Source organism: Equus caballus, chromosome 2 (genome assembly GCF_041296265.1).
Source record: "Equus caballus isolate H_3958 breed thoroughbred chromosome 2, TB-T2T, whole genome shotgun sequence".
NCBI lineage: Eukaryota > Metazoa > Chordata > Mammalia > Perissodactyla > Equidae > Equus > Equus caballus.
The window spans coordinates 30,593,113-30,613,141 of NC_091685.1; the positions used below are offsets into that span (position 1 = coordinate 30,593,113).

At 40.4% G+C, this 20,029-nt stretch overlaps 1 protein-coding gene across 5 annotated transcripts in view; it reads right to left on the reverse strand.

Moving 5' to 3' along the window:
• RCAN3 (RCAN family member 3) overlaps window positions 1–19,933 on the reverse strand; it is a 41,620-nt gene extending 21,687 nt beyond the window's left edge. The window contains exons 1-2 of one of the 5 annotated variants that reach the window (XM_023635494.2): window positions 19,664–19,933; window positions 8,601–8,855 (exon numbers count right to left, since the gene is read on the reverse strand). In XM_023635494.2, the coding sequence (XP_023491262.1) occupies window positions 8,601–8,780 (180 nt within the window). In that variant the 5' untranslated portion in view covers window positions 8,781–8,855; window positions 19,664–19,933. Of the gene's footprint in view, window positions 1–8,600; window positions 8,856–10,200; window positions 10,535–18,970; window positions 19,636–19,663 lie in introns of those variants that run through there. The other 4 variants (XM_070251255.1, XM_014737384.3, XM_005607346.4 and 1 more) reach the window with 4 other exon arrangements.
• Between the last annotated feature and the right edge of the window lie 96 nt (window positions 19,934–20,029).

Below are 20,029 nucleotides of genomic sequence, written 5' to 3' on the forward strand. Positions count from 1 at the left end.
TTCTGAGCTCGCTGGCTCCTGAATTACCTCGTCCGCACCCATGGGAGCACCCTGCTTTGGACAGATTAGGCACATATGCTCATGGGTGATCTAGCTGTTTCTTAGAAATTAAGAGCTTTGACTCCTACCTTGATTTGGGGAGTAGCAGATCTTTTCCAATTGAAACTGAGATTATTGGGGAAAAAAAGCTTTGACGCAGGCTAGGTGCCATTATGCACTTTGACAAAGATAAAAAAATTATAAGCCATTTTGACTATATGCACACATTAGGGAAAAGTTATTTAAATTATTTTAGGATAAATTTCAATTAAATTATAGGAAGCTGAGGATTATTAAGTATTCTTCTGGTTCTTTCTCATTACTCAGGTCTAATCAAATGCTGCTTCTTCAGACAGGCCTTCCCTGACCTCTCTAAATAAAACTGCCACTCATCAAGTCGCTCTCTATCCCTCTACCATTTTCTTCACAGTACTTGTTATTATCTGAACTTCTTATTCATTTATTTGCATGTCAACTATCTTTCTCACTCTATGTTCTAGAAGGGCTGGCACTTCATCTTGTCCACCATGGTCTCCCTGGAACTTGTAACTGTGGCATAATGCTCACTATATCCTTACTGAACATGAATCAAGATGGGGCGTGTAATGTGTAAACCAAAGATCTCTAAGAACATGACTGCCAACCTTATTATTCAGTGATATCTCAATATTGCTGATAACTAGAATACCTACCTACCTAACTAAATGACCCAAAATCCTTTTTAACTCTTGTTTTTGAGACAAAATATTCACAATGGAAGCTACAATAGAATTGAAGGTAAGTGAAGATGGTTTTTTCATTTCAAAATCTTGTAAGATACTTGAAAATCCCTAAATGTTATATATACTGTGGTGTGGTCTGAGGACCCAGTGCTACTAGCCCATGAACTTTGATACCAGTCCATGACAAGGTTCGGTACAGAAAAGGAGAGGGAGTGTTTACAAGTGTTTTAGCAAGTTACATTGCTGTGACATTCCTATTGCGTTTGACAAAAGCATCAGTCTGTGACATGTGGGAGAAAAAGCTGGTCCTCCACCAAGTGATAAGTTTGCGAAGTGTTCACTGATAGTTTACCCAAAAGTGCATTAAAAAGTAATACAAATGTTAATGTTCACCAGACTGGCAAAAAATATAAATTCTGAAAATATACAGTGTTGATGATGCTATGGAGCAATGGGAACTCTCATAGACGGCTGAGAGGGATGCAAACAGGGGCAGCAGCCTCACGGACTCTTGGAGTTATCTGCCAAGATCGAAGAAGGGCAGCCTCACAAGCCAGCAGTATCATTCCTGGTTACATACTCTGAGACCCAACCTACCCCACGACATATACAGGACACGGACAGAACATTTACAGCATCACTGTTGCAACAGCGACGTATCAAAAATAACCTAAATGGGGGGGGCTGGCCCCGTGGCCGAGTGGTTAAGTTCGCGCGCTCCGCTGCAGGCGGCCCAGTGTTTCGTTGGTTCGAATCCTGGGCGCGGACATGGCACTGCTCATCGGACCACGCTGAGGCGGCGTCCCACATGCCACAGCTAGAAGAACCCACAACGAAGAATACACAACTATGTACCGGGGGGGCTTTGGGGAGAAAAAGGAAAAAATAAAATCTTAAAAAAAAAAAAAAAAAAAACCTAAATGGGGGCCGGCCCCGTGGCCAAGTGGTTAAGTTCACGTGCTCCGCTGCATGCGGCCCAGTGTTTCGTCCGTTCGAATCCTGGGTGTGGACATGGCACCACTCATCAGGCCATGCTGAGGTGGCACCCCACATGCCACAACTAGAAGGACCTACAACTAAAAATACACAACTATGTACTGGGGGCTTTGGGAGAAAAAAAAGGAAAAAAAAAATCTTAAAAGAAAAAATAACGTGAACGTCCAATAACAAGAATGGGCAAATACATTATAGTATATATGTAAAATAGGATACCTTTTACAAGTGAAACTGAACACACATTTCAACATGGATTAGTCTTACAGATATAATGTGGAGCAAAAAAAGAACTTTTACAATTATGCTATTTATATAAAATTTAAAATGATGTAAAATACTATCTACATATTTCATCAGCGCTTTACAGTTTTCAGTGTACAGATCCTACACATATTTTGTTAGATTTATACTTAAGTATTTCACAGTTTCTGGTACTAGTGTATAGACATACAGTTGACTTTGTATATTACCCGTGTCCCGTAACCTTCCTAAACTCACTTATTAGTTCTAACAGCTTTTATGTAGATTCCTTTCTAGATAGACAATCACGTCAACTGCAAATAGAGAAAAATTTTAAAAATGGTGTATGTACATACACACAGCACTAGGCTGAACCACAAGAAATGCCGATATTTGAAGATTTTGACCCACAAATACAGCAATTTCATATGGTTCAACCCAAAAAAAGTTAAAATTGCATGGGAAATGATAAACACTGAGTTCAGGATAATGGTTGTCTCTGGGAGGAGACTCAGGGGGTTCAACTGTATTAGTAACATTTTATTTGCTAAATTGGGTGGATACCTGAGCGTTCTGTATATTAGTCTCTCTCCTTTTCACATAACCTAAAAGTTCTTTCTTCTTGTTGAGAGCATGGGATAGTGTCTTCACACAAGAGGAATAACCAAACTTGGAAGTTATTCACCTGTCTCCCCGTGGGCTCCTTGGGAAAGCAGAAGCCAAGGCAAGGACACACACACAGGAAGTGACCCCACGGGGCAAGAGAGGGAACAGGGAAACAGGGAAACAGAGAAGGAAGGCAGGCCAGTCCTTCTTCCTTCCAGGTTCTGTCATCAAGCTGGTCACCTCTGTGGGCAACTGGGGCTTGGTCGTCCTAGGAACCCTAAGGAGCCAGTGAGAATCTGCCTCAGGATTGTGGGTTTCAGTGTCAGAAAAGGGGGACTTATTCTCTGGCTTTGGTCCCCCACTGGTCAAGGGTTGCCCTATGGAATGCTAACTCCCCCAGACTTCCACATCTGTGTCTCCACCAATATGGCCGAGCAACTTCACCAGGCAGCAAAGAAATGCTGGGACAAAAAGCGAGATATCCAAAGTGCAGTGGGGGCCAGCTGCTGTGAGGGTAGATCTGCCCACAGCTGGGCGCTCTAGCAACAGCTGGAGGGAAACGGTGGGCCAGGAGGATGGAAAGTGGGGCAAAAGAGGTGTCCAATACATATACACATCTATGTTTACAAATATTGCTAAACCCAAGAAAAATGGGTTCTTTTTTGGTATTTTTTCTATTGTGGCAAAATATACAAAACACAAAATTTACCATTTTAACCATTTTTAATTCAGTGGCATTAAGGATATTCATGCTGCTGTGCATCACCACTATCCATCTCCAGAACTTTTTCATCGTGCCAAATTAAAACTCTGCACCCATTAAACTCTAACTCTCCATTCTCCCTCCCCCAGCCCCTGGCAACCACCATTCTACCTTCTGTCTCTACGAATCCCACTACTCCAGGCACCTCTAAGTGGAGTCATACAGTATTTGTCCTCATGTCTGGCTTATTTTACTCAGCATAATATCTTCCAAGGTTCATCCATATTGTAGCACACATCAGAATTTCATTCCTTTTTAAGGCTGAATAATATTCCATTCTATGTTTACACCTCATTTTGTTTATGTACCCATAAACAGACACTTGGGTTGTTTCCACTTTTTGGCTACTGTGAATAATGCTGCTATGAATATTGGTGTACAATCTGAGTCCCTGCTTTCAATTCTTTTCTGTACATACCTAGAAGCAGAATTTCTGGATTTTATGTGTAATTTTTTGAGGAACTGTCATACTGTTTTCCACAGCAGTTGCACCATTTTATATTCCCACCAGCATTGCACAAACACTCCAATTTCTCTATATCCTTGTTAACGCTTGTTTTCTGTTTTTATAACAGCCACCCTAATGGGTGTGAGGTGGTATCTCACTGTGATTTTGATTTGTATTTCCTAATTATTAGTGATGTTGAGCATCTTCTCATGTGCTTATTGGCAATTTACATATCTTCTTTGGAGAAATATCTATTCAAGTCGTTTGCCCATTTTCAACTGGGTTGTTTGTTTCTATTGTTGTTGAGTTTTAGAAGTTATTTATATATTCTGTATATTAATCCCCTATCAGACATACGATTTAAAAACATTTCTCCCATTCGGTAGGTTGCCTTTTTTACTCTGTAGATATTGTCCTTTGATGCATACATTTTTATTATTGATGAAGTCCAATTTATCTATTTTTTCCTATTGTTACCTGTGCTTTTGGTGTCATATCCAAGAAATTATTGCCAAATCTAACGTCAAGAATTTTTTCGCTGTTTTTTATAGTTTTAGCTCTTACATTTAGGCCTTTGATCCATTTTGAAATAATTTTTGTATATGATGTCAAGTAAGGCTCCAACTTCATTCCCTTGCATGTTGATTTCCTGTTTTCAACCATTTGTTGAAAAGACTGTCCTTTGTCCACTGAATGGTCTTGGCACCTCTGTTGAAAATCACTGACCATATATGCAAGGGTTCATTTTTGGGCTCTCTGTTCTATTCCTTTGGTCAAAATGTCTGTCTTTATGCCAGTACCACATAGGGAGGTTCCTTTTTGTCATCATCGTTGTTTTTTACTGAGATATAATTGCCATATAAGTACCACATTGTTTTCATCACTGTAGCTTTGTATTAAATTTTGAAATCAGGAAGTGTGAGTTCTCCAACTTTCATCTTTTTCAGCATTGTTTTGGCTGGGTGGGGTCCCTTGAGATTCCATATGAATTTTAGGATGTTTTTTCTATTTCTGCAAGACACGCTATTGGGATTTTCGTAGGGATCTCACTGAATCTGTGGATCGTTTTCAGTAGTACTGACACCTTAACAATATTAGGTCTTCCATTCCATGGAAGACTTTCCACTAATTTGTGTCGTCTTTAATTTCTTCCAGCAATGTTTTGTAGTTTTCAGTGTACAAGTGAAAAATGGGTTCTAAAGCAAGCTCTATTACTCTGAGTCTACGGGACAAAATAGAGAGTTGACTAGGATTTCTTCTAGCTCTAAAGGTTTATGATTCTCCAGCATTTAATCTAGCCTTGAAGTTAACTAAATTTTACCAATTCTTGGCCAGAATGGCGCTATAGATTCAATTAAATAAATATTTACCGTAACATTATGTTCAAGGCACTGTTAAGAACAGTTCACCATAACAGAAACCTTCTTCCACTGAATCCCTTTGTTCAATTCCCAAATTTAAAACAAATCACATTCCTCAAAGGATTTCACTTCTTTTGGATTGAAGGTTGTGTCAGAACACCCCACAGCTGATTTAGTCTGGAAACCAGAGAATCAGCTCATTCAGTTAACTCCCAAATATCATCTGCTTTTCTTAAAAAATATTTCCTATTCTTCTTTAAATTGAGGGTGTAGAACGAAATCCTTGATAGGAAGATGTATATTGTGCATGTGATTACACAGACCCCGAAAGAATGTGGGCCAGTGTATCTGAGATCCTAATTTCAGATTAAATCTTCTATGCACTATTTCATCTCACTCAGCTCAGAATTCTGTTTCTGCATCACTAACCGTCAACAGCCATCTCAAAGAATCCAGTCATTCAACATTTAACAGGTGTTACGCTGTACTGGGAACTCTAGTAGATGCTAAGTGTCACTGACGGAAAAGCAGGACCAGGAGAGCAGGGAGAGATTTCTCACCATACCCCAACCATTATCATTAGAGAACAACTCAAACCAAATGTCGGATGGTGAGCGGGTGAGCAGAAACAGTTTTATATACAAAGGGCAGTACGTGAAGGGACTGTAATCCAAAAGCCATGTGCAGTCCTTTATAAAGTCAGTCCCACCCACGACACTGCTTTGCATTAACATTTACTGAGTTCCCACAGACACACAAACCTGAAGCAGAAAGAAGACACAGTCCTATTTCTTACACTATAAAACCCAGACTGTATTTTAAAAACCTCTCACGTTCAAATCAGAAGCCTGCTTAATTTTTCCTTATTTCAAGAAAGGGACAACTGGAGTTGAAAACAACAAACAAGTAAATAAAATCACACTAGGAGAAATGCAAATCTGCTATAGAAAAATTAGGTCCTAAGCCTGCAGTGTCCCTGAGGGAGCTTGGACCAGCTGGGCATGTGCAGAAAACTCGCAACCATGTGGGTGCAGACACGGAAACAAAAGATAAGCCTCTTCTTCGGTGTATTTTTCTTACAGTTTATTCTACTCTTCACTGCCCTCCGACCTCACATACACTATTTTCAAGAAATACTGATTTTGTAGAGCCAAAATCTAGAGATCGGAACTGACAATCCACCTTCACATGAAAACGGTGCCTGTGCTATTTAGTCCACTATTCAGAAGAGGGTAAAACTCCTGCAAGAATTATAAAGTTATAAAGACAAAAACCTTTTCAAGTCAAGAAATAAAACTAAAATTCTTTTGAAAATAAAACACTTAATTGCAATCAGGATTATTCTGTGTATAATCCATCAGAAATGGTTTGTTTTGCTTTGATTTTTGTACGCATGTGGATGGCCTGCATAAAGACGTTATTCCAGGAGAAACGAAAGCAAAATAAGACACTGATAGTGAGAATAAAAATGTAAAGGAAACATTTGAGTCTCCCACATTTTATATCCAATTGATGAGCCACATATAATTTTATTACATAAACATTTTATACTTTACAGTTTTGGATACTACCTCTAAGGCTTTTATATAAAATTTACTATAACCAAGAATCCTATATAACGTGAGGTGCACTGAACTACTAGAATTTCTGCTGATATGATCTCCAATATAAATTTAGGCTAGACATAACCCCAAATGGTTTTTAAAATGAAAACCAACAAGAATTCACCACTTTGGCAAGTTAAAAAAGAAAAAGTTGGAACAGATAAGATTGTGAGGTTTCTTAAAGAATTCTTATCAACATAATTTTAAGATAAACTAGTAATACATGCAGTTTCTCACAATAACAAAGTTACTGTAATTATTTATTATACGAAAACGTAGAGCTCTTATAAAGTCTAAGAAAGTTAGGAAGAATGAGTTCAAAATTTTTATATTACGACTGAATTTGGGAAAGAAAATAGTGTTTGTAAATGAAAAGAAACCCAAAAGATACAAAACTGGCACTGTCATCCCTCTCCCTTGCTCCACTTCTGGTCTTCAGCATCTCCAGGCAGGTTTACTGCAACAGCATCCGAACCAACGGGCTCCCTGCTTCTGGCTCTCCTTCCACCACTCTGTGCTTCCCACGTTGTCAGTTGATCACACGAACACGTAATTCTGATCGTCACTCCTGTGCTCAGAAGACGACCACAGAAGGGCAAGCTCTTGAGCTCTGCAGGACGCCCCACACTCACCTTCCCAGCCTCATTTCTTCTGACTTGGGCTACATTTCACCTATGTACCAGCCACACAGAACTGCAGGCTCCTCTCTGAAGTGGTCCACGCTCTCCTGATTCCGCTCTTTTGCTCATTCTGCTCCCTCTGGCTGTAAATCCTTCTCCCTTCCCTGCCGAACTCTTCCCCAACTCCACAGCTCTTCTCCAATGCCATTGCCCCGGAAGCTCTTCCATTCCAGCCGGCTGTGATCCTCTCTCCCCTTGACACCTCAATGTGTCTCCAGAGTCAGTAGTCTTCCATCTTCCATCAAATTACTTATCATCTCGACTGCAAACTGTCTGAGGCAGAAGCTGCTTAATTCCTGCTCTGTGCCTGAAGCAGCCGGCACGGTGCCTTACACACTGGAGGTGCTCAAGTATGTACTGAGTCAAACATACCAAGTTCTGCTCCACGAGAGGCAGTGGAAGGAAAATACTTTGAGTGCACGGACAGAAAATGAAAAGGCTGGTGATGGTATTTTGAGAAAAAGTCTCAGAACATGCAAAATTTATATCAATGGCAGCAATATTTTACTTCTTTAGGACTAAGACTTAGAGGCTTTTTTGAGGTCAGGATGGAAACAAAAACCACGCACACAAAACCTCTTTCTTTCCAGGTAAATAATAAATGAACCGAAGGAGAGTAACCTTTAAAAAATAAACTCAATCATTTTTCCCCAGTCAAGTTGTAGAAAGTAATACAAGAAATATTAACAATTCTGTTACAATGAAATCACAGATAGTCTAATTAGGTAACTAGCCCCAGAAAAAGGCTTACAATATTCCTTCTTTTGTGAATCTACCCAAGTCATAGGAAGCCAGGCTAAATAGCACCAGCTTTTTCTTTAATCTTGAAGAACAGGCTCTAAAAGTGAATGAACAAATAAAGGAATAGATTTAATAAGACTTGACTCAGAGTTCACCACAAACCAGAGCTTCTTGAAATATTTGTGGGAAAGAACTAGTTTTTAAATACTTTCTATCTGTTGCAGACTGATACCCTCATAAAACACCATAAAAATGCAGCAGCAACGTCTAAAGGTTGACGTGCATTTTCTGTACATGGACCAGCAACAAACTTTGCAAAAGAGCCATCTACCCTGTTTCCTCAAATCCACACACATTCAACACACCCCCAAAGGTCGGCAAAGGCGGGATGCGTGCCTACCTTCTGCTCTTGCACCTCAAACACTGCTTCATGGACGCTGCAAGCAAAAAGCGAGGTAGGCAGGTCACTTAAATCCATCATCTCCTCCAAATCATCTTCATTTTCACCAAAAACCATCTCTTCTTCCTCTTCTTGGTCACTGCTGCAGAGATCGGACTGGCTGTCATTCCAAGATTTCATAGTGTCCCTCAGAATTTTCCCCTAAAAGCAGGTCTTCTCTGTTTTTAAAGTTCTAAGATGTCTACCAGGCATCTACTGTTAAAAGAGAAAACAAGAGAGAGAAGACTGAAGCCACGTCCTGTTCCGATCAATTCTCGAGACAGCAGTTCACCAAATGAAGCAAGTTTACTCAGGAAAGATAAATCAGCATCCAAATCAACTCATTACAGTCCTCATACACCAGCTCTATATATACTAATTTGATTTGCTTAGCATACTTTATGTATTTCACTGGCAATGATGTATCACAAAAAAAGGCAGAAAGTTTTCTAGTAAAACTGGGGGGAGAAAAGGATAGTACAAAATGAGATAACATCAATATGTACACGAGTTTACAAGCAGTAGGAAGGAAAATGTGAACCAGAACTGCCTTCACAGATTTGTTTTGGGTTTTAGGTCCTCGACGCTGAAACTGGCAGAGCAGAATAAAACCCACACAGACTCAGTCACCATCTGCACTGTGAAATACGCCCTGCGAGGCGCTGACTCTACCTTTCTTAGCCAATTTGTTCTTTTAGAATATACCCATAAAGAATTAAGTTACCCAGAACCAAAAGCCCTCTACAAAGGCAGTCTTTGTTAATGCAGGAAATATTTACAGTAGGCAAAACTTGACATGTGACAATCAAAAAGATACCGTTTTTCTGAACTTTTAAAAATCAACAATTTTAACCCCAGTGCACAGAGCCGACAGCGTTCCTCTGTTAAATAAAGGAACCGAGGCTGTCTTATGGGGACAGTTTACGTGCATGTCTGTCTCCTCCGATGCACTGCACCCTACACCCACCAAGCATCATGCCTCGAGCAAGACATATTCCAAGATGCTGAAACAGGGTTTAAGAAATACCCATCAGGCACAGAAAAATTAAGTGACTGTGATTATTACTATCTAAATATTACCTAATTTGTGATTTCCCTTTTATTTCAAGGAACACAAGGCTGTGAATATACTGCTTATATATAGAATACATTGCAAAATGTTAATGGCAGGATAAAAATAGCAGGTTTTTTTTCATCGTTATTCTACTACATCAATCAGGAAAGACTCATTCTAAAAAGTAAAATCTTTACTCATTTTTACAAACATTTTCTTGCATGCCTATTGCCTGCCAGGTATTGGGGGATATTAGATGAATAAGAAATGCTTCCTACCCTCAAGGAGCTCCCACCAAAGCAAGCATGTCTTCTTCTCAACAATACTAACCATTCCAAGAGGATCTTGTCCCATTACCTGGGCTCCTATACTTTCAATTCCTCCTCCTCCACCTGTTCCTTCTCCTCAGTAAACGTACCTATTGGAAGATTCCCCGCCCCAATCGGGGGGAAAAAACCCAGAAAACTTCCATTTGGATTCTACCTTCCTCTCTCTGTCTCTCCTTACCTTTCCTACCAGCTTCCTGGAAAGAGTCATCTGTACTTGCTGTGTCCACTTCCTCAACGCTAGTCACTTCTGAACTCAGTGCGGCTGGCCTCCCGCCACTGTCTTTTGGCTGAAACTGCCCTCTGTGAACAGCAACGGCTTCCTCATACTCGAACCTCACTTCGGGCCTCAGCCTCCGTCTGCAGCACCAGACCCCGCCACACACCTGTTCACGCTTGGACCTCCCCGCCTTCTCGGTCTCCTTCCTCACCAACTGTCTTTGTCGCCAACTCCTTTCTCCACTCACGCTTTACAACTTCATCTATGAGGTTTCATCTCCACCCTCTTCCCCATCTTACTCTTACTGAGTGGTTTTCTCCACACCGAAGCATTTAACTACTTAACCACCAGTGCTTCTCAAATTTGTTTCCTGCTTCCCTGTGGTTTGCACGCACAACATGTGTGCATCAATACCGCTTCTCGTTTCACACAATGATTCTTAAGCTGGGAAGGACGTCACTAAATTTGAGGGGGAAGCAAGAACAGAATCCTGGGCAATGAAGGGGATGGGCAGTTTGGAAAAAGTACATGACCCCAAGAGATTCTGATCTGCGCTGGGTCTTTCCTGCCTACGCACACTGAAAATCACTGATCTCTCTGATTTCTATATCCAGACTCAACCTCTCCCTCCTGCATTCTAAATTTATATTTTTAGCTTTCTACTGTATATATCTATCTGGGTAGCCCAGAGGTACGACAATTGTTTTAAACTTATTCTTTTAATTAGATTATTGTGCTGGAAATCTCCAACCTGGAAGGGGCCTGGTAGGGGGAAATGGTATCTCACTGTGGCTTGTAACCTTTTCTTCAAAACTAAGTTGTCAGGTGGAGTTCACAGCTTTCACAGCAGTTTCTTCATTTCTCTGTTACATCCTTAGGCTTATTTGTTTACAAATCACTCCTAGCACCAGACCATGAGTGTCTTTGATTCCCCAGTCCCTGGTCGCTTCTAGCTCACAATACATGCTTAATAAAGATTGCTGAATGAAGGCAGATAGCATTGTGTTTACCCCACTGATATGGCAGCACAGACAAAGGAAAATTTAATTCTGCACGAGATTAGAGACAGCTTCCCAGAGGATGTTATGGTGAGACTTAAGGGATGAACAGAATTTCAGCAGGAAAAGAAGGGTGTATGTCCCGGGCAGAGCCAACAGTTCATGGACAAAGGCGGGAAGACACAAGGATCAGTATGCACAGAGGTCATGTGGTCTGTGTGGCAGGAGTGCTCGAGACAAAGTCAGAAAGGCAAGGACGGGCCACGCTGCCTTGAAAATAGCATTTCAGAGTTCTGACATAAAAACCAGTCAATATCAGCAGGCCCTTGAGGGTTTAGGCAGGGAAATGATATAATCAACCCAAATTAACTTTGAATATCACCTAAAGAGGATTGTCTTTCCACCTTATCTCTTAGAGGCACTAATGTTTTTAATATCTTCCCTCCCTCAACCTATTAAAAAGAGGTGAAGGAAATATTGTGCCTGGTTTTTTAGAGGTTGGAGAGTTGGGGAGCTCTCAATGGCTAGATTTTGAAATTTGAGAAAGTCAAGCTACTTTTGATAAGATTTTTTTGTTTGCTTCAAGTTCCTTCCTCCAACACCTAAAAAGAAAAAAAAAATCAGAGCACAGGAAACAATCCTTCACCTGACTTAAAAAAAAAATTCTTAGAATGTTACACCTTCATTTCCTGTTTTCTACCTTCATTTTTGGGTAACTTTTTCTTTTGACATAATTTCAAACAGTTGGATGCTAATTAGTCTTCGGGTGGTGAACACGATATAGTCTACTCAGAAGTCGAAATATAATGATGTACACTTGAAACTTATATAATGTTATAAATCAACGTTACTTCAATTAAAAAAAATTTCAAACAGAAAATTTGTAAGAATAGTACAAGGAATTTCTGTATACTCTCTACCCAGTTACCAATTACTTACATTTTTGCCCATTTTTAAATCATTCTCTCTTTATTTTTATACACATACTTTTTTCCCCTGAACCATTGAGAGTAAGTTGAGTGTGCCCCCTTTATTTCCAAATATGTCAACGTGTAAGAACAAGATCATTTTCTTACCTAACCCACAGGCTAATGACCAAAACCAGGAAATTTAACAGTGATAAACTATTGTCTAAATCAGAATCTATGTTCAAATTTTGTCATTTATCCCAATAAAGTCCTTTATAGCTATTTTCTCTTTAATTTCTTTAGATTATTGTTAAATTATTTGCCTTTGCCCCAAGATATTTCAATAATCTTTACAGTATTGCTACATTTTCTTCACTTATACAGTACTGTATCTTTGATACAGTTTATTTTTTTATTTTTTACTTATTTATTTTTTTTGAGGAAGATTAGCCCTGAGCTAACTGCTGCCAATCCTCCTCTTTTTGCTGAGGAAGACTGGCCCTGAGCTAACATCCATGCCCATCTTCCTCTACTTTATATGTGGGATGCCTACCCCAGCATGGCGTGCCAAGCAGTGCCATGTCCGCACCCGGGATCCAAACTAGCAAACCCCAGGCCACTGAAGTGGAACATGCGCACTTAACTGCTGTGCCACTGGGCTGGCCCCTTTGATACATTTTAAAAGGATGAATTAATGAAATATTACAGTAACTGCCAACAAGTCTGAACAGTCTTTAAGTATATCCCAGGAAGATTTAGGCTCCATAATCAGACTTTTCTAAATTTAAACTATGGCTCCCCCAGTTCTATATATTAGGTAACTTACTTTGCCTCCCTTTCTATTTCCTCAACTATAAAATGGGGATAATAATAATCCTTACCCAATAAGGATGTTACAAGGATTATAAAAATGAGAGAATATATGCTAAGTGCTTAGAATAATGCTTTGCATATAGTTAGTGCTCAATAACTAATTATTTTTACATAAGCACAATCTATGTTAATGCATTTTTGGGTAGAGAGGACCTCAATATCAGAACCATCAGTGGAATTGATAGTAAAACACTGGAAACATAAAACATTAAAACATAAGGAAACATTGACCTTAAACGACACATTAGACCAGATGGACTTAGGAGATACACACAGAATATTCCATTCCCAAACCACAGAATACACATTCTTTTCAAATGAACATGGAACATTCTCCAGGACAGATCACATATTAGGCCACAAAACAAGTCTCAATGAATTTAAGAAGACTGAAATAATACCAAGCATCTTTTCTGACCACAAAGGTATAAAACTAGAAATCAACTATGAGAAGAAAACTGGAAAAGCCACAAATATGTGGAGAGTAAACAAAATGCTACTGAACAACGATTGGGTCAACGAAGAAATCAAAGGAGAAATCAAAAATACCTGGAGACAAATGAAAATACAACATGCCAAAATTTATAGGATACAGCAAAAGTGGTTCTAAAAGGGAATTTTATAGCAATATAGGCCTACCTCAACAAATGAGAAAAATCTCAAATAAACAATCCAACAGTGTACCTAAAGGAACTAGAAAAAGAAGAACAAAGACCAAAATCAGTAGAAGGAAGGAAATAATAAAAATCAGAGAAGAAATAAATGAAATAGAGACTAAAAAAAATAATAGAAAAAAACCAATGAAACTAAGAGCTGGTTTTTTGAAAACGTAAACAAAACTGACAAACCTTTAGCTAGACTCACCAAGCAAAAAAGAGAGAAGGCTCAAATAAATAAAATCAGAACAAAAGAGGAGAAATTACAACAAACGCCTAAGAAATACAAAAGATTATAAGAGAATACTATGAAAAGCTATATGCCAACAAACTGGATAATCTATAAGAAATGGATGAATTCTTAGAACCATACAACCTTCCAAACTGAATCAAGAAGAAACAGAGAATTTCAATAGACCAATGATCAGTAAGGAGATCGAAACAGTAATCAAAAACCTCCCCAAAAATAAAAGTCCAGGACCAGACGGCTTCCCTGGTGAATTCTACGAACATTCAAAGAAGACTTAATACCCATCCTTCTCAAACTCTTCCGAAGAACTGACGAGGAGGGAAAGCTTCCTAACTCCTTCTACAAAGCCAACATTACAGATACCAAAACCAGACAAGGACAACACAAGTCCTCAACAAAATACTAGCAAATCGAATGCAACAATACACTAAAACAATCATACACCATGATCATGTGGGGTTTTTTCCAAGGATGCAGAGATGTTCAACATCCAGAAATCAATCAATGTGATACACCACATTAACAAAATGAAGAATAAAAATCACATGTCATGTCTCAATAGATGCAGAGAAAGCATCTGACAAGATATGGCACCCATTTACAATAAAAACTCTGAATACAATGGGTATAGAAGGAAAGTACCTCAACATAATACAGGTCATATATGACAAACCCACACCTAATATCATTCTCAATGGAGGAAAGCTGAAAGCTATCCCTCTGAGAAGAGGAGCCAGACAAGGATGCCCACTTTTACCACTCTTATTTAACACAGTATTAGAAGTCCTAGCCAGAGCAACCAGGCAAGAAAAGGAAATAAAACGGATCCAAACTGGAAAGGAAGAAGTGAAACTGTCACTATCTGCAGATGACATGATTTTATATATAGAAAACCCAAAAGAATCCACAAAAAAACTTCTAGAAATAATAAATGAATATGGTAAAGTTGCAGGATACAAAACCAACACACAAAAATCAGTTGCATGTCTATACACTAACAATGAAGTAGCAGAAAGAGAAATTAAGAATACAATCCCATTTACAACGGCAACAAAAAGAATAAAATACCTCGGAATAAATTTAACCAAAGAGGTGAAAAGTCTGTACAGTGAAAACTATAAAAAATTGCTGAAAGAAACAGAAGACGACACAAAGAAATGGAAAGATATTCCGTGCTCTTAGATTGGAAGAATTAACATAGTTAAAATGTCCATATTTCCTAAAGTAATCTACAGATTCAATGCAATCCTTATCAAAGTTCCAATGACATTTTTCACAGAAACAGAACAAAGAATCCTGAAATTTATATGGAACAAAAGACCCCAAATAACCAAAGGAACCTTGAGAAAAAAGAACAAAGCTGGAGGTATCACACTCCCTGATTTCAAAATATACTACAAAGCTATAGTAACCAAAACAGCATGCTACTGGCACAAAAACAGACACACAGATCAACGGGACAGAATCAAGAGCCCAGAAATAAACCCACACATCGATGGACAGCTAATTTTTGATAAGGGAGCCAAGAACATACAACGGAGAAAGGAAAGTCTCTTCAATAAATGGTGCTGGGAAAACTGGGCAGCCACATGCAAAAGAATGAAAGTAGACCATTGTCTTACACCATATACAAAAATTAACTCAAAATGGATTAAAGACGAATGTAAGACCTGAAACCATGAAACTTCCAGAAGAAAACATAGGTAGTATGCTCTTTGACATTGGTCTTAGCAGCATATTTTCAAGTACCATGTCTGACCGGGCAAGGGAAACAAGAGAAAAAATAAACAAATGGGACTATATCAAACTAAAAAGCTTCTGCACAGCAAAGGAAACCATTAACAAAATGAAAGACATCCTAACAATTGGGAGAAGATATTTGCAAACCATATATTAGATAAGGGGTTAATATCCAAAATATATAAAGAACTCATACATTTCAACAACAAAAAAACTAACAACGCAATTAAAAAATGGGCAAAAGATCTAAGCAGACATTTCTCCAAAGAAGATACAAAGATGGCCAACAGGCACCTGGGATGATGTTCAACATCATTAGCTATCAGGGAAATGCAAATCAAAACTACAATGAGGTATCACCTACTCCTGTCAGAATGGCTACAATTAACAAGACAGGACAAGTGCTGGAGAGGACGTGGAGAGAAGGGAACCCTCATACACTGCTGGCAGGAAATGCAAACTGGAGCAGCCACTATGGAACATAAACAGTACGGAGATTTCCTCAAAAAATTAGAACTACCATATGACCCAGCTATTCCACTGCTGGGTATTTACCCAAAGAACATGAAAATACGAATGTGTCAAAATACATGCAGCCCTATGTTCATCGCAGCATTATTCACAATAGCCAAGACTTGGAAGCAACCAAGGTGTCCATCTAGGGACAAATGGATAAAGAAGATGTACTATACATACATCATGGACTACTACTCAGCCATAAGAAATGAAGAAATCCAGCCATTTGTGACAACATGGATGGCCCTTGAGTGTATTATGCTAAGTGAAATAAGTCAGAGGGAGAAAGTCAAAGACCATATGATCTCACTCATAAATAGAAGATAAAAACAACAACAATCACAGAGAGACAGAGATTGGACTGGTGGTTACCAGAGGGGAAGGGGGAGGCAGGGGGGCAAAAGGGGTGCCTAGGCATGTGTATAGTGATGGATTGTAACTATTCTTTGGGAGGTGAACATGATGTAACCTATACAGGAATCGAAATATGATATACACCCAAAATTTATAACGTTATAAACCAATGTTACCACAATAAAAAATAAAATAAAATGAGAAAAATATATACTCAAATGATCTAATTCCAAGCAACAAAAAGGCTACAGAAATAAAACTAACAGTTTGTAACATTTCAAGAAAACTGTTCAACATCAGATGTATCAATAAAATGGGCAACCAGCAGCAGTAATAATATGGTCCCAGCATAGAAACATTTAAAGATCTAAAAACAGAAAGCTAGCTGAAGAAGGGCCTTTTTTATGGGCCTCACAGAATTTTATGCTGTAATGCAGTGCGCCCAGGCTCAGAGACATTACCATTCAGATGACGGTTCTCTCGCCAAAGGCAAAGCCACAAGATTTTTTGGATATAACTTACATCTACACTTGTCAACCATTTCATAATTTTCTGAGATCATAAATACAGTTAAATCTGAATAGAAAGAGGGATGATCAAAGTCAGCCAGTGGAAATGACAATCCTAGCACATGTGTAAGAAAATCATCTTATGAGGTAACATAGCTGGAACTTAAAAAACTAAATCAGTTTTACAAAGGCAAAGAAAAAAATTACAAAAGTACATTGTTTCTATGCTATTATTACTGGAATTGTTGCTAACTCTGTCCCACCCCAAGTGTTACCAAACTGAGCCGTCCCTCAGTTTACTAACCCGGGGGAATACTGACTGGTTCCACAGAAAGGGCTAACCAATATCCTCCAGCTTCTGTAAGCAACAGCCCATGCTAATCAGGATTTAGCATCATCTCCAGCACAACTGTAGCTGTGGCTGACTTCTGGCAAACTGTTTCTTCACGGAATCATCAAACGAGTGGAAAACTCCAAGTAGCACGACCATCTGCTCTGCTACAACAAGCCTTGTGACAAAACTGATCCTTCAAGGCAAAATGTCAAATGCGGGGATTTGATTTTGCATTTTAAGTTCTGATCAGAAAAAGGTAAATTCCCCCTCCTCTAGGATTTTTAAAAAAATAATTTTTCAAAGTAATGTGCTTTTCAACTTGGTGAATACTTTACACACCTTAGCTAGATGCACTTCATTATTTTTTGATGTGTTCAAAACGCTACTGAGCGATACTGGAAGCAAACAAGTGCCCCCTTTCCAGCTCGACAAGTGCCCTGCTGAATCACCTTGGAAAAGTCACGCGGCTTTTTGTTTTATGTTTGTTCTCATATATAAAATACGGAAAATACTCACAGATGCCGTCGAATTACTAAATTCTTTTTAAAAACTTCTAAATTATAAATTTGGACCCAATTTTTAGAAACCCTCAAGACTGTCAATGTGGGGGTTCTGATGAACTATCACGCAACCCTTGACCCTCCACTCTCTCCTCGCTCACCACTCAGGGGGAGAAGTTTACTACTTCTTAGTAGCTGTGGTAAAAAATAAAATAAAATTAGATTTTTGTATTTTGTATGTTTCAATGACCTGTGCCCTCTTTTCACAGATAATCTAGAATTGGTCCTGCTGTAATTATTGATATTTAGTTCTCCACCAGGAGGAGTGGTATTTGTTAGAGAGAGGACAGAAACAAACAACAAAAAACTCAACTGTCAGAACATATGAAAATAGTAAGTTTTAAAGACTAATTGAAGTAGAGATATTAAAGACTGATGCTATTTGTTTTGCTGTATATAATTCATTTTCCCTCACTATAACCTCAACATTCCAGGCGAAAAGCGGAAAGCCACTGTCTGACCTCCACCTTCTGCGGTTTTTTGGGATCTAAATAACAAACGGTATTGAACTTTAGAGCTTCCATTATGTCTCAGGCTACTGCCTAATGGATTTCCAAATCACACTATTTTTCAGGATGTTTTGCTTAAGTTTTTCAATCAACAACTCCTCTAGCACCATACGAAATCTGTTCTCATTTGTAACCTTTAACATCCACATGTTTACTAAAAGCTTTACAATTCGATAGTGGGAAAAATCTTGTTTTCCCTAAAAGCTTTGAAATGTCTTCCCAAACTAAAAAAGAAAAGGTGCTGCCCACGCAGTAAAATGCAAAGCTGATGGCACGGCTAAAGAAGGGGCGCTCCGTTTCCAGGCCTTTCACTGTCTTCCTGCATCAAAAGTCCGTTTCTAGAATACCAATATAAAATCTCCACCAAAAGGTACGAATTTGTGTGATGTGCAAACATCTATATCCTGAGTCTCAATATTGTGTTTTTATAATTTAATATATTGAACCAGAGCTAATGAAATAGTCTTCAATTATTTTAAATCATATGTAATCACAGCTACAAATAAGCCAGTTGCTTCTCTTACCACACAGTACATCCGAGACTTCAAGGAAATGCAGAGTTCTACGAAAAGTTCAAATCAATGTGGCGTGACAGGTCATTTTCAGTTAAGAGGGAGCAAATAATCCTCGTGCGTATCTGAAACACGGATCTCAACTGCTCCCTACGCTAGACTCCTAATCCCTGAAGGAGATGAGCAGATTTTGCACGGAGGCTGGAACAAAGCAACCTGCCACCAGACGCTGCCGCTCTGCCAGGCAGCGGATGAGAGCGGAGAGACAAGTTTGAAGAAGTTCGCGAGTAAGGACGGCGCCGGCTACCCGGGCATCGGGGAGACGGGGAGCAAGAAGGGGCTTCCACCTTCTGCGCGGCCCCGTTTGACCCACTGCACCTTTCCCGCCTTCAGGAGCAGGCTAGGCCTGTCACCTTTTCACAAAGCCAGAGAAAAGAGGGGAGAACAAGCGTCTTGGTTTTGTTTTCCAAAACATCACCCCAGAGCTGCCGGAGGAGGCGCCGGGCGGGGACGGGCTGGCCGCGGGGGGCGAGGACGCCAGAGCATCTCTAGGGTCTCGGGCACTGGAGCGCCCACCCTCCTGGGCGTCCGCAGCCCGGTTACTGATTTACTCGCTTCTCACTTCCCGCACCCCGCCCCAGCGCCGGCTGCAGCCTCGCTCGGAGAAGCCGGGCGCCGGCCCCGCCCCGGGGAGGGGAGACTCACCTGCGCGCTTGGCCGCGGCGGGCGGGCAGGGGAGAGGCCGCGCGGCCCGACGGGCTACGCGGAACCGGGCGCCGCGACGAGCAGAGCCGGGGAGACGCGCCTGGAGGCGGACGGCGGGCGACGGGGCGCGGGCGGGGCACGGTGGGAGCGGCGCCGGCCGCCCGCAGCCTGGCCGCCACGCCCTCGACGCCGGCGGGAGCGGCCGCGAGCGGCGACAGGGCACAGCCCGGCTGCCGGCGTCGCGCGCGCGCTCCCGGGCCGCGCGGCCCCGCCCCACCCCCCCCCGCCCCCTCCCCGGCGGAGCGCGCGGCGCAGGCGCCCGAGGCCGGCGGCCGGCGGCAGGAAGGCCCCGCCCCTCGCGCGCGG